This window comes from Neophocaena asiaeorientalis, unplaced genomic scaffold (assembly GCF_003031525.2).
Source record: "Neophocaena asiaeorientalis asiaeorientalis breed wild unplaced genomic scaffold, Neophocaena_asiaeorientalis_V1.1 scaffold15, whole genome shotgun sequence".
NCBI lineage: Eukaryota > Metazoa > Chordata > Mammalia > Artiodactyla > Phocoenidae > Neophocaena > Neophocaena asiaeorientalis.
The window spans coordinates 259,201-275,044 of NW_020185328.1; the positions used below are offsets into that span (position 1 = coordinate 259,201).

General features: G+C 35.9%; 1 protein-coding gene across 1 annotated transcript; it reads right to left on the minus strand.

The window, feature by feature from the left end:
- Nucleotides 1-8,210: 8,210 nt before the first annotated feature.
- On the minus strand, nucleotides 8,211-10,654 carry INSL5 (insulin like 5). The gene is given in 2 exon segments (XM_024734639.1): nucleotides 8,211-8,500; nucleotides 10,480-10,654. Coding segments are annotated over 2 exon segments (405 nt in total). The 3' UTR covers nucleotides 8,211-8,270.
- Between the last annotated feature and the right edge of the window lie 5,190 nt (nucleotides 10,655-15,844).

Consider the following 15,844-nt stretch of genomic DNA (forward strand, 5'->3'; position numbering starts at 1 on the left):
AACAAAGGATTAATCTCCAGATTTTTATAAACAGCTCATGCAGCTCAATATTAAAAAAACAAACAACCCAATCCAAAAATAGGCAGAAGACCTAAATAGACATTTCTCCAAAGGAGACATACAGATGGCCAAGAAGCACATGAAAAGCTGCTCAACATCACTAATTATTGGAGAAATGCAAATCAAAACTATAATGAGGTATCACCTCACACCAGTTAGAATGGGCATCATAAGAAAATCTACAGACAACAAATGCTGGAGAAGGTGTGGAGAAAAGGGAACCCTCTTTCACTGTTGATGGGAATATAAATTGATACAACCACTATGGAGAACATTATGGAGGTGCCTTAAAAAACTAAAAATAGAATTACCATATGATCCAGCAATCCCACTACTGAGCATATACCCAGAGAAAACCATATTTCAAAAAGACACATGCTCCCCAATATTCATTGCAGCACTATTTACAATAGCCAGGTCATGGAAGCAACCTAAATGCCCACCGACAGATAAATGGATAAAGAAGATGTTACTCAGCCATAAAAAGGAACGAGGGATTCCCTGGTGGCGCAGTGGTTAAGAATCTGCCTGCCAATGCAGGGGACACGGGCCCGAGCCCTGGTCCAGGGAGATCGCACATGCTGTGGAGCAACTAAGTCCGTGTGCCACAACTACAGAGTCTGCGCTCTAGAGCCCGTGAGCCACAACTACTGAAGTGCACGAGCCACAACTACTGAAGCCTGTGCGCCTAGAGCCCGTTCTGTGAAACAAGAGAAGCCACTGCAATGAGAAGCCCGTGCACTGTAACGAAATGTAGCCCCTGCTCACCTCAACTAGAGAAAGCCCACGCACAGCAACGAAGACCCAACACAGCCATAAATAAATAAATAAATAAATAAATAAACGTATGGACACCAAGGGGGGAAAGCAATGGAGGGGTGTTGGTGGTGGTGTGATGAATTGGGCGATTGGAATTGACATGTATACACCGATGTGTATAAAATTGATAACTAATAAGAACCTGCTGTATAAAAAAATAAATAAAATAAAATTCGGAAAAAAAACAAAAGAGTAACAGAATAAAAACACCCTTCTGCCCCCAACCATCAGCAAGCATGATTAAGGGGCAAATAGAACATAAATATATAATATTAAAAAATATATAAGATTATTTTATTCATTCAACCAAAATATACTTATTGATTAGAAACTATGTATCAGGAAGAAGGAGAAAATAGTGGTAAGCAGTAGTTCTTGCACTGAAATATGAATAAATGCTGATAATACGATCGGAATTTATGTGTTAAAGATAAGTTCTTGAAACCAAGGACACACTATAAAGGAAAGCCTTGTGGTTGCTGTCATGCAAATTTGAAAATCTAGAAGAAATTCTGAGTAATGAATAACTATCTAAATTAACCCTCAAAATGATAGAAATCTGAAAAGATCAGTAACTACAAAGTAGACTAGAAAAGTAATGATTTACCATATAAAAAGTACCTCCCAGCAAAAAGATAAGAAGATATTATGAAGAATTTATTTAGGTGAAATGGACAAATTCCTTGAAAAACACAATCATTAAATTTGTTCAGGAAAAATTGTAAAAATCTTGAGATTTCTACATCTGTAAAATAAATTGTATCTGAAATTTTAAATCTTTCTACGAAGAAAATGCCAAGCCTTAATGACTTCAGTAGTGAAATCTCCAACATTTAGAGAAGAAATAATACCAATCTTAAACATTCAGAGATTAGAAAAGGAAGGAAGGAAGGAAGGAAGGGATTGTCCCAGCTCATTTTATAGAGCTAACTTAACCCTGATATCGAAATCACTTAAGATATTACAGAAAATTATAGGAAAAATATAAGTTTATTAATGAAAATATATGCAAAAATATTAAGCAAAATGTTAGCAAATAAAATCCAGTGATATGTCAAAAACAATAACAAATTATTAATAACTGAATTTGTTCCAGGAATTCACGGCTATAAAAGTAGGCAAAAATTCACTTCAAAGTTATGCACTTTATTGTATATGTATATTATATTTCAACAAATCTTTTTAAAGTCACTAGGCAAAAGATACTATCATAGCATTTTTCTTCCAAATTTCTAAAGAACAGATAATGTTTTCACTTTATGAAGCTATATTAATCTTCATTGACAAATATAGAGATCAGTTTTACTTATGAAAACAGATTAAAAATTTTAAAGAAAATATTAACAAATTTAGTCCTTCTGAGTATTGAAAAACTATTACACTAAAAACTAATAAATCCATGATCAAATAGATTTATTCTGAGAAAACAGAGAAATTTCAACATAAGTAGAGCTAGCAATATAATTCTTCACTTTAACAGAAGAGAAAAAAATTATATATTGAAGTTAAATAGATATTTGATAAAATTTAGAAGCCATTTATAACAAAATAAGTTCATAAGCAATAGGTAATAAAACTCTTTAGATAATCAACAATATTATTTATATTCGTACATATACATATATGCATCTATAATATAAAGACTATTATTTATTCATTATTTTATTTATTTATATTTTGAATAGCAAATGTTATATTGAGTACTGGAATGCAGAAACCATTTTTCTGTTGAAATTAGGAAGATAAAAGAGATATCTACCATCATCATCATCATTAAGAATTCTTGCTGCAGTCACTTTCCCAGTGAGACCTTCCCTAGTTATTCTGTCTGAAATTCAATCCTCACCCCCACTCCAAGCCCTCCTGCTCCCTTTCCATAGTTTCTCCTTAGCGTCCATCATTATCTAATATTTCTCTTGCTTATGTCTGCCTTCCATAAGAATATACACTTAGTCTGTTTTATTCATGGTTGTATCCTTAGCACCCACAACAATGCCTGCACATTACCCTCTCAATATATAATTTCAGAGTAATGAGTCATGTAATAAGACAAGAAAATGAAGCAATCAGTTTAAATATTGAAAGAGACAAAATTACCTTTTTATTAGTAGATGATAATATTGTACACCTAGAAAACCCAAGATAGACTTGGGTAGATAGCCATTAAATTTAATAAAATAACTGGAGGAGGTGGCTGGAGATGAGTATACAAAAAATCAAGATTTTTCTTTGTATCGCAGCATGCATTTAGAAATGAACATGGGGGAAATGTCTCATTCACAGGGGCAAATAAAAATGGTAAATAAAAGGGTAATATACAATGGAATATTACTCAGCCATAAAAAGAAATGAAATTGAGTTATTTGTAGTGAGATGGATGGACCTAGAATCTGTCATACAGAGTGAAGTAAGTCAGAAAGAAAAAAAAAAGAATACCATATGCTAACACATATATATGGAATCTAAAAAAAAAAAAATGGTTCTGAAGAACCTAGGGGCAGGACAGGAATAAAGATGCAGACATAGAGAATGGACTTGAGGACACGGGGAGGGGGAAGGGTAAGCTCGGATGAAGTGAGAGAGTGGCATGGACATACATACACTACCAAATGTAAAATAGATAGCTAGTGGGGAGCAGCCGCATAGCACAGGGATCAGCTCGGTGCTTTGTGACCACATAGAGGGGTGGGATAGGGAGGGTGGGAGGGAGACGCAAGAGGGAGGAGGTATGGGGATATATGTATATGTATAGCTGATTCACTTTGTTATAAAGCAGAAACTAACACACCATTGTAAAGCAATTGTACTCCAATAAAGATGTTTAAGAAAAAAATGAAAAAAAAAGGTAACAAAATTAGAAGGTAGTATAAAAAGACACAGACCTATATAGTTAAAATTATAAAAAGTTATTAAAAGAAATAAAATACTGTATTATTATAGTAATGTATTTTAGATAAGAATTCTTAATATCATAGAATATAAATGTTTTCTACATGAGTATAAATGTAAAGCAATTCAAATTATAATTCCAATAAAATTTTTTTGGAAACTGGATTATAAAATCCACATAGAAGGATGTATGTCTCATAATATCCATGAAAAAATTTTAAACAATCTATAGTGATGGGCAACTTTTCTTAAGAGCTACTAAAATTTACCTTAAAGTTACTGCAATCGAAATAGTATGGTGCTAACTGAGGATAAATAGAGCAGAGAGCAGAATAAAGGGCCTACAATAGCTCCAAACATGTGAAACAACATATGACTAAAATGGCATGAAATTTCCATGGGAAAAGGCTGTTCCATGATGCAGGCAAAATGATCTGTTCATTTGGAAGAAAATAAAAATTAAACACCTCATACTATACAAAAATAAATATAAGATGGATTAAATTTAAATGCAAAGTTTACAAAATTAAATTATTAGAATATAATTTAGTAGACTTTTTCACAACCTTACTCACAATAAGGGTGGTCTGCCTAAGCAAAAAAGGAAATCCAGAAACTGTAAAGGAAAGACAGACATTGTATGCAATGACATTGTATGCAAAAGACATCCTAAATGAAATCAATGCATACCAAAGATTTGGGGGGAAATATTTTACTAAGAAGGCAGTCAGAAAGTTAATATCCTTAATATTAAAAAGTCTTAAAAATTGATAAGAAAACTATTATAAATAAATAGAAATCAAAAAATGGGCAAAGAATATGAACAGACAAATTTACAGAAGAGGAAATTAAAATGTCCAATAAATACTAAAGGCAATCATAGTTGTAATAATGCAAATACAACAAAATTATATTCAATGTTTCATCTATAAAAATTGCAAATTTTTGCAAGTGTAATAACATCATGGACTGGGGAGAATGTAGAGAAAGAGTCACTCATAAATTTCTAGTGAAAATATGAATTAATACAAACTTTTTAAATGGTATTCTCTTGGTATGTGTTTAAAATTATAATACCTATACTGGGATGTTATTGAAATATTTCCAAGATGTATTAAACAAAGCAATGAGTATGTGTAATTTCTTTTTGTGTAAAATGGGTTGATAGAGTCAGTACATATTGTATTAGAGTGGGTTAACAACTGTAAAAAATAGAATCAAACATAAAAACGTCAAAGGTTATTGCTTGCTAAATTGAGGCAGAGGGAGGGAGACTTGATGGACTAGTCACATGTAATTAGCTAGAATTCAGTCATATGATCACATGAAACTGCAAAAGAGACTGAGAAATGTAGTCTATCTGTGCCCAAGAGGAAGAGGAGAAGTTTTAGTGGACAGCTAAAAGTCTCTGTTATAGATATAGATAGATATAGGTATAGATAGACAATGATAGGTAGATAGATAGGATAGGTAGGTAGATAGATAGATAATGATATAGGGCAAGCTATCTATATCTACTATAGTTACTAAATCTGTAACTATACCACACATATTCAGTATAGACATAATTTTTTGTTTCTGGCAGAAATTACAAGAAACTCTGAATAAGGGTTATATTACTTCAGAATCAAATGGAAGAGAGTGAGACTTTTGTTGTATTTTATACTTCCCTGGACTGTTTACGTTTCCTAACCGTATACATATATTATCTTTCTTTCCCCAAAAAAGGAACTACAGGATTTAAGTAAAAAGACTAGGTCCCGGGCTTCCCTGGTGGCGCAGTGGTTGAGAGTCCGCCTGCCGATTCAGGGGACACGGGTTCGTCCCCCGGTCTGGGAATATCCCACATGCCGCGGAGCGGCTGGGCCCGTGAGCCATGGCCGCTGAGCCTGCGCGTCCAGAGCCTGTGCTCCGCAATGGGAGAGGCCACAGCAGTGAGAGGCCAGCGTATCGCAAAAAAAAAAAAAAAAGACGAGGTTCCATCTTTCTTCTTTGTTTCTCTTTGTACTTAAATTGAATAGATACATTTATAATAACTAATAAATATGTAACAAATAAAAAATAACTATTAAAAGTACATTGAAAAAAATACACATATTTTTCCCCCTAGCAACTCGGCAAGCTATCCTATTGAAATGAAAGTGTCGGTACATAAGGATATATAAACAAGGCTGTTTATTGCATCTTTGTCATGACAAATACAGCAACCTAAACATCTCTTGGTGGAACCTCAAAAATTTGTGGCAAAACCTTATATAAGAGCAATTCTCACACTTTTTGGTTTCATAATCCTTTCACACTCTTAAAAAGTATTAAGAATGTCAAAGAGCTTTCGTTTATGTGGGTTCAATTTATCAATACTTATCATATTAGAATTTTACTGAGAAATTTAAATGTTTAACTCATTTGAAAATAAAAATAAACTCATCACACATTAACACCAATCACATATTTTATTTAAAAATCTATATTTTCACAAAACAAAAAACATTTAGTGAGAAAAGTGGCACTGTTTTATATTTTTGCAAGTCTCTAATGACTGTCTTTATAAAATTCAGCTTCTATCAGCTCCTACATTTTTAATCTGCTGCTGTGTGTTATGTTGGCTAATGTACATGAAGAAAATTCAGCCACACATAAACATTTAGTTGCAAAAGGGGAGAGTATTTTAATAACATTTTCAGATCATTTTTATCAATATATTCTCTTTTGATATTATACCAAAACTCAACAAGTGACTGTTTATTAAAGGTTATTTGCAATGTAAAATCTGAAATGATACCAATGAATTTTTTGTAGTTAGATTAAAATCTTTATTTTGCACTTTGAGCAGATTTCTTAACCATTCATGATTTTGTAGTATCATGCATTGATCATTTGGAAAATATTGGTTCATTGAGTTATAGCAGATCTCCCAAATGTTGACACATGTCATATAATATCAAAAAATCAAATATCACCACTGATGCTCAAGGTGGTAGGTAAAAGTTTTCCAAAATTGCTTGTAAGCTTGAACTTTATCATCAGCAACCAATACTGTCAGTCGTTTTCCTTGAAGCCTACTTTGTTCATTTTCAAATCTTATTTCATTTCATTGCTAATACCCAAATCTGAATAAACACAGTTTTTCAGTCTTTATTTTTTCTTAAAAAATGGTGCTTCTTGGAAAAAGCAGCTACTTTTAAGTTCAAACTCAATCACAGAAGTGCTTTTCCTTGAGGAAACCATCATACTTCAGTCTGCAGCAAACATGCTTCATGCAGTCTTCCCATTTCACCCCTCAGAATATTGAAAGGGCATGTACTCAAGGGTTGAGATTTAATATCATTAATTTCTACTGCTTCTTCAAAAGACATTCTTCAGTGAAACTGATTTAAACAAACAGGGCGTGTCTCGTGGTAAAGAGTAATTGACAACCGGTGCAGTTTGATGTGACTGCCTTGATTCATGCTAAGTAGCCTAAGTTTGGATCAGTGATATCGCCTCCTCAGCTGTGTGACTTAGTAAACGTTTACTTAATTCTAGGGAGACTCAGTTTTTTATCTGCAAAGAACAATGCTTTGGCACAATTTACGTGCACAATGTGTAGACGATGAATTTCAAATACAGGCTGGAGTATTAATAGGCAGCACCTCAGATGAACAGAGTCTAACTATGTTAAAACCTACTGCGGAGTTGGCTGACAGAGTTAGAAATAAGAGCATAGTTTTGTGATATCTTACTTTATCTTTTCATCTGTGAAGACATCCAATTGTGGCACAATGACTTGGCTATCTGCATTTTAGTTTCTCAACATCCAGGATGAGAATAGAATGTCCTTTTATCTCAGCAGTAGGAAGGCAAAACCAAGGCAGCCCAGACTATGAAAGGAGCTAAGATACCCAAACGTTTTCTGGATTCGGGCTGTTTATGGGCCCTCTTTGATACAGATATGCACCCAACTATTCTCAAGTATAATGTTGAAGAGATGCATATTAGGAAACATTAATTGAGCACTCTAAGAACTCTTGAGAAAAGCACTTTGTTTAGATTCTTACACTTGACTGTGAATCGATGTTTAAATTTTCAGTAATAATATACAGCAACACAAAACTTAAGAATGGATTATTTCTAGATGATGAGGTAATAGTAGTTTTTTATTTTTTAAGGTTTTTTTTTACCATCAACATTTTTGGTTTACTGTTTTAAAGTTCTTTAAAATTGTTTTAAAAACAGAAAAATCACAGTAAGCTTGCTTTATGGAATTTTTATCGTAATTTTACACAGCATTTAAAATTTCAAAGGATTAGTTAAAATTTGGAAAGAACAGTGCATTCACCTTGGCAATGGGAGAAACTAGACCTCGTTGTGGTTTTAGCCAACCATCTACAACATTTAGGAAAGAAGGATTGCCTACCCAAAAGACATTAGTTTAATGACACAATGTGAGTATTGTTCTGGGAAGTAAAACACTGTGATTAAAGGTGTGCTAAAACTCTGCCACCCTTGGGGATTTGTTTGTCCTAACAAAGAGCGCTCAAGTCAGACATGGAACAGACTTCGGTGCAGCACAACTTTTGCAAGTCTTGTCTTGACATCACCGAATACTTCTTTGACCTCCGAAGCCCTTCCGTGGGCAGCTGTTCTCCCTGAAGACTTTCCTCCTCCGAGGAATCCGTCTTTGGAAGGTTTTGCACTGGGCTTTCCTCGGAAATCTGTTCATTAGGCAGCTGGAAGCGGTTTCCTCTCTCAGCTATATGGAAGGGAAAAAACAATACTTCCTTAGAGAGCTCTGACAAAGGCAGCAACCAAGTTCTACTCTGGGAGAAATGCATTGGATTTCTGGAAGGAAATTGAATCTTGCAGTTGATTTTTTTTTTTAACTTTGATCTGGGGTTTCAGAGAGATTAGATATTTTAGGGAGAACTCAGTCATATCCACCCTCCTCATTTACAGAAGAGGAAACGTGGGTGCAGAGAGGAGTGACAGAACCAGTGTCACTTGGCAAGTTAGCAGCCAAGTCAGGGCTTGACTTCTGTTGCCGTGGCTACCTCTTCACAGTGACCAGTGGCTTCCAAAAGTATTAGTTACATGCTATCAACGAAAACAATCAAACAAAAAATAATCCTGTGTATGCCCTGCAAAACTGATCAGTAAGGAAGGAAGTGGAGATTTAAACCTCTATGTCTGAAAATTAAAAGTGGGCCCAACTGTTTTTGTCAGTGTTGTTCCCGAAGTCCATGTATAAGCCTGTCTCACTTTAACTTCGTTCAAACTTACTCATCAGCACCTTAGCACACTGGCAACCACCAGAAAAAATGTAGATGAATGAATGCTGATTGGTAAACCAGTAATGCATCAAATAAATAATGTATGGGAAAATATTTGACTAGTGGTGTCGGAAGAGATAGCCTTATACAGACATATACTCCATTGCCCCACATATTTTAAAGATATTCAAAATGTATTTTTTTCTATTGCATTCTGATTTGCCGGAGATTGATAAAATATGGTCAATCTGGTAAATTATGTTTACTCCCTTGAGATTAAAAATGCTTATTGTTTATTAACATCTAGTAACTATGAACCTCTCATTATTAAAGTAAGAGTGGTAAGTTCATAATTTTTCAAGACATTAGTCCACCAAAATACAAAAACTCTGGGTCATTTTCCAAAATCTTTTTGTTTACCAGTCATTTTAAACCAAATTGAAACCTGTAAAGTTTTCATATCATATGTGTGGTTGCAACATTTATTCTGTAAACATGTTTTTCTTTTTTACTTTTATTATAAAACATAACAAACACAACTATTAAAATAGAATCTTAAATAAATTATACGTCACACTTTAATATAGGATTAGCAGGAGAAAAATGCCAACTTCTAAGTTACTTGAATTGGAAAATGAAGAAATGTAGTGAAGTCACCCCCCTCTCCGTTTCTGAAACACATTAGGTTCACTCCCACCCTTAAAATTCTAAAATTCTGACAATTCCTACTGCTAGAATTCCCATCCCACTCCCCATAACTCCCAAACCCTACACACCCTTAGGGCCTCTGTCAAATACCACCACCTCCACGGTAGTGTCATTTATTACAACACACTACCACCATCTTTTCCCCACCTGAGACGCAGTATAGAATAAGCAGGAGGCCTCAGCTCTGAAGCCAGAAAGAGCTGGTTTGCTTCCCAACCGCCCTGCTTACTAGCTGGGTGAACATATTTGTCCTCAGTAAAATGGTAAATGGTGGTAATATTACTTACTTCAAAGGATCCTTATCGGAAGACTGAATGAAATGTTGCCCATGAAACTGCCTGGCATGTAATAAGTGCTCAGTAAAAGTTAGATTCCTTCCTTCCATTCTTATTTAGCACCTGCCTGAATGCCAACTTATTATATTCTATAATTATCTGCATGTGAAAATCTTGCTGCTCCAGCATGACCCTTGAAATCACATGCTTCTCTCTACCCACCCTCCCAGCACCTGCCATAGATGCTAAGCTCATCAAAGTAGTTGTGCAATCAAATCATTTCAAGCTGGGAACTAAAGAAAACGAGGTCCTTATTTTTTGAAAGGAAGCTCACTTCCTTCCCAAGCCAAAATGTTTATTTTGATAATTAATCCCCCAGATTGATATAGAAGTGGCTTAGCAGTAACTAGAGAAACAGTTATTAAAACAAGTCTTAAAAAAATAATAATAAATGAGGGAGTCATATGCATTCATGTTACCTTGCTGACCTTGTGGGATCGACTCCAGGTGCTTTCTCCACCGGGAGCTGGCACAGGTGTAAATGACAGTTCATATGTACTCGAGCCCGCAGAGCTTCCTGGATTCTTCACTCTTCACTTCTGAGATGGCAAGCAGGAGAGAGAAGAGAAACAAAGTAAAAATGAAACCCCTCATTTCGCTGGGAATTTAATGAGAGTCTGATATAGTGAATATTGTCAAATCAAGTTTTGACGTTGCCCTCACACTCTTGGCCAATTTATACGAAATTTCCTGACATTTTATTGGTCAATACGTCATTTTAACAACATTTGCTAAGCACATAGGCGACACCATGACGTTTTAAAAATGAGCTTTTACGATTATTGCTAGTTATTCAGTCCCTTCTGAACATCATCACTTACTATTAGCCGCATACGTGAGACAATTAACAGGATGCTGTCTTGGAAGACATTGTGGAAAACACATGGACTTTGAAACTGGACAAGTATGAGATTCAGTGTCAGCCCTACCCCTTACTGAGTGACACAGGACAAGTTTTAAACATTTTAAGCTTCGATAATCATATCTATAGAATGGGAAAACCTATCTCATAAGGGATTTGTAAGTATTGAAAGCACCATCTATTTCAAAGCATTGAGAATGCACACTTAAGAATGCAGGTTCTCTTTGGGAGATTGGGATTGACATATATACACCTATATGCATAAAATAGATAAGTAATAAGAACATGCTGTATAAAAAATAAATTAATTAAATTAATTTTTTTAGAAAAAGAATGCAGGTTCTCTTTGGGAGATTGGGATTGACATATATACACCTATATGCATAAAATAGATAAGTAATAAGAACATGCTGTATAAAAAATAAATTAATTAAATTAATTTTTTTAGAAAAAGAATGCAGGTTCTCATGTTTTAGGCTTGAATCCTGGTTTCCCACTTATCAGCTCTAGAATCTTTATCAAGATATTTAACATTCCCAAGCATCCTTCACTGTAAAATTGTGCTGATAGTAACTACTTCCTAGAGCTAATGAGATAATGTGCATCTTGCTTGGCAAAATAAACAGTCAATAATTATTGATTGCCTTCTTCCCTTACCATCTGGACAAAGTAGAAAGATAACTTTCCTTTAGAATTCAGGAGAAGTTCTCTGACTAGAATCTTCCTTGTTATCCTTCACACTATGACTTAGGTATGCCTTTATCAACACACGTTTTTATAATAGAAAACTGAATTCATAATCTCAAATAGCTAAATAATGAAATTTCTCTTGCAGTAAACCTTCTGAAAGCACTAGCTCTTGCAAAGCTTTTACCTAAACTGAAAATTCTAGAGTTTGAGATCTTAAAGACTTATTGTGTCGCTTTTTAGCAAATTGGACAAATAATTTTTTAGTTGATTTTGTTGAATCTTTGTGATATCTGGTTGAAAAAGATCACTTGAGCCTGTGGATCAATGTCATTTCACCCCTAATATTTGTGACATCACTGTTCTTCTGTAGGGAAGCTAGAAAACAGAACAAAATAATCGATGCTGTCATTGGACACATCTCTGACTCTGAAAAACAGACATATTATTTCAAAGAATTGATGCTTTCTTTATCTCTCTGGCTGCAGATAATGGATTAAGGGGTACAAGGTTTGAGGCAGGGAAAACGGAGAAAGGCTTTTGCAATAATTTAGATGAGATATGATGGTGGCCTAAACTAAGGTCATGGTAGACAGGATGGGACAAATGGGTATTCAAACAATAGAAGGGCTTGGTACCGATTGGGCATCAGGGGCAATGGAGAGAGCAGCCAAAAGTGGTATTTAGGTTTCTGCCTTACACAGCTGGGAGGTAGGGCGCCCATTTGCTAAGAAAGACACCAAAGGCGCAGGAATGGTTTTTGACATCAGACAGAGCTACCCTATCTTTTGATGGGTCAAAACTGCAGGTGAACCTGTGTCATTTATCAACTCCAGAGGGACATCTGCATGACCAAGTCTAACACACTCACAACATCAGCAATTATTCAGCCATTTATTCCCAACTTCTTCCCTTCTTTGGAGACTTATATTGCCCACCTTGATAATGCCAGCTTTAACATAGCACTGCAGTAAAGCTGTCATCAGTGACTATGGGCTAGGTTAGGCTTCTGCAAAACCCAAGAGAGAAGCATTCAGCCAAGGAATGACCCTACCCTAGATGTTAGATACACTCCGTTATCTCTGAACTCTGCCATCACCCTTACTTGATCTCCCAAGGCTCAAAATAGTCCCTTCTTCAGCCAGCTCTTAGGCCTCATCAGGACTCTTGTTAATTTGGGACGCAGGCGAGAGACCTGCGCAAGATCTGAGCTCAGGCCGTGACCAAATGGAGGCAAGCTAATCACCCATGTCAGTTATCCACATGAAAAACCTATTGCCAATAATGAAAGCCCCAGCTGCAGAGCTTCAAATTTAGGGGCTTTGTTTTCCCCATTTGTGAATTGAGAGAGTTGGATTGAATTACTTGATAACTCTTTAAAAAAAAAAGAAAGAAAAAAACTCTTTTGAACTTGAAATTCTAAGTCTTGCTATAATTGGCTAATTCTGTTACTCCCCCCTCAAAAACTTTCAGTGGCTCGGCATTACCTGGAGAATAAAATCCAAACAGCCTGGAATTTAAGGCTCTCCACTCAGGCTCCGGACATGCAGGCTCAGCGGCCATGGCTCACGGGGCCCAGCCGCTCTGCGGCATGTGGGATCTTTCCGGATCGGGGCACGAACCCGTGTCCCCTGCATCGGCAGGCGGACTCTCAACCACTGCGCCACCAGGGAAGCCCTATTTTTATTATTTTTTTAACACAGAGTTAGTACTGCTCATCCTTGGCTAATACTCATACTAACTGCTTCTGGAGGGTGTTTTCATCAATGGCACACCATTCATTCAGCTATTCTTGTGGGTCATTCACAGCTCCTCATGCTCCCTCACTCTTCACCGACTGAATCCTCCTGTACACACACATCCATTAAATCACCAAGTCTCATCAGTTCTACCTTCTATTGATAAATTTCCCTGTATTCTACTCACTGCTCTCTATCACCTCTGCCATGATCACAACTTTCATTTAGATTACTGCAATGGCCTCTCACTTGGCCCTATATCTTTCATCAATCCATTCTCCACACTGCTGCCAGAATGATCTTTCTAAAACATGTGATTATTACCCACTTTGAAGACTCTTCAATTGTTTCCTATTTTCCTCAAGAAAAAGCAAAATTCCCTTAACATGGCCTGTAAGACCTTTCGTGAGCTGGCCTCTATTTGCAAAGGTCTTAGATACCCTCAAACTTTAAATGGTCCACCTATACCAAACACCTCAGAGTTTTTTGAAAGGTTCATGTTCTTTCTCTCTCTTTCTCTCTCTCTCTCTCTAGGCCTTTACACATACTGTTTTCTTCACCTAAAGCTCCTTTTCCTTCCCTCTTTAAAACCAGTTAATTTCTATTCTACAATTATCTGTAGAACCAATATTGAAATACCATTTATCTAGATAATTTTGCATAATTTTATGGATAAAATTTTCTTACCATTCATTTTAGTGATTTTTAAAATGCCCTATCATTAAGAATTAAATGAGCAGCTGAAAATGTTTTTATTAACAATCTCATAAACAGTAATATTTAAAGTTTCATTTTGTATGGACAGAGAAGCTATTTTCTTTTTATGAGTTTGTTGTTATTTGGGGCTTTTAGAAATTAAAACAATAAATAATCAAACTATGTGTAATTTAGAAAATTCACTAAAACTATTATCAGTAAGTTGTGATGTAAGATCCCTAAAGTGTCCTGGGATCCTTTGTTCTTCCTGGTATAATGGCATCATATCTTTTAAAAGCTGGCTTATCCAAAGAAATCACAGACACGGTGAGAGTACATTTTTTATGAGTAGTTCTGGATGCTACATAAATGTTTCATCAGTTTTAAAAAAAGCAGTGCTCATTTTATAAGATTCATAACCATGTTTTTAGGTGTTCCAGCTTAATGGGCATGTTCTGCTTTCTATTTAACCCAGGAATTAGTTTCATGTAAACTGTTAGCCTTTTAGTTTTATCACCAACTAGGTATGCCAACCTAAGCAAATGAAGGCTAATAGCCTAGTAAGTGTTCTATGGTTCTGAAGGCCTGAACAAACAAGACACGAAGCCCAGATGTTGTATAAAGGAACAAATGAGGTCATAAGCACAGTCTATATCTCCTGAAGGAGGAGTAGGGCCTTGGCAAGGACACAGCCAGCTGCTAAGGGCAAAGAGGTTCTCAGATCAAGAAGTGGGGATGTGGTCTGGGATAATCAAAATGAGAACTGCTATTTTTGAGCAACTACTTCATACCAGGCATCTTGCTAAGTGCTTTCCGCTGGAGGAAAATTGTGCCCCAAATTGTCAGTGAGAATACAGTCTCACAAAGCATCAGTAATACTCACCTAAAGAAAGTGATCATAGATTTGTTCTTAGCTTTTGTCTTGAGGGGGAAAATGGATTTTATCCTGTTGTAGAACCAAAAAGAGCTATGACCTGTGTTTAGCAACTTTTAAGGCTCATTTTATGCTTTATATGTTTTCCACCATTAAAATGTTTTTACCCTCTGTGATGTTAAGATGTTTTGTTAGGATGTTGAGGAAATCATATGTAAAATATTAGAGCATGTTATAATATAGGACAAGCATGGAGCCAACATTACTTACATTAATTTGATGATTCATTTACTCAACAAATATTTGTGGTAATAACTACTCATTGGAGGTGCTGTTCTAGGTGTTGAACATACAGTAGTGAGCAAAACACATAGTCCCTGCCCTCAAGGAGCTTACAGTCTAGGGCTGGAGGCAGACGCTATGAAAATGACCACAGAAATATTTAGCACAGCAGGTATGAATGTCAACTCAGAAACTTAGGTATCCAAGAAATAGATTTTCTATAATTCAATTTCTAACTCCAAGTCTTCATTCCAGTCAGCTGGCAGAAATAAACCACACATACAAAAAGTTAATGTCCATATCTCTCAGAGTTGGTTTTCTTCCATTTCCCAGGATATAATTCTAGTATCTTACTCTGTGCCAAGGCCCTTCTACCACCAAAGCGCTGCTTCTTGCTGGATCATTAACCATCCTCAGTTGCCTGGTTTTTTCAGTTCCTGTGCTTCTTTGCACATCGCTCATTCCATGGAGAATGGTTTTTTGAGGTTGACTATGGTCCCTCCTAGGTCTTACTACTTCCTGAACAATGCTTTTCAGAAGTAGGACATGGGTCCCCTCTGCTCTGTGGATCCACAGGCCTCTCTCTTTTCTTCATTTCCCCTTCCTCTCCAGCCCTGCAGAAACTTCACATTTCCCTTCATGTT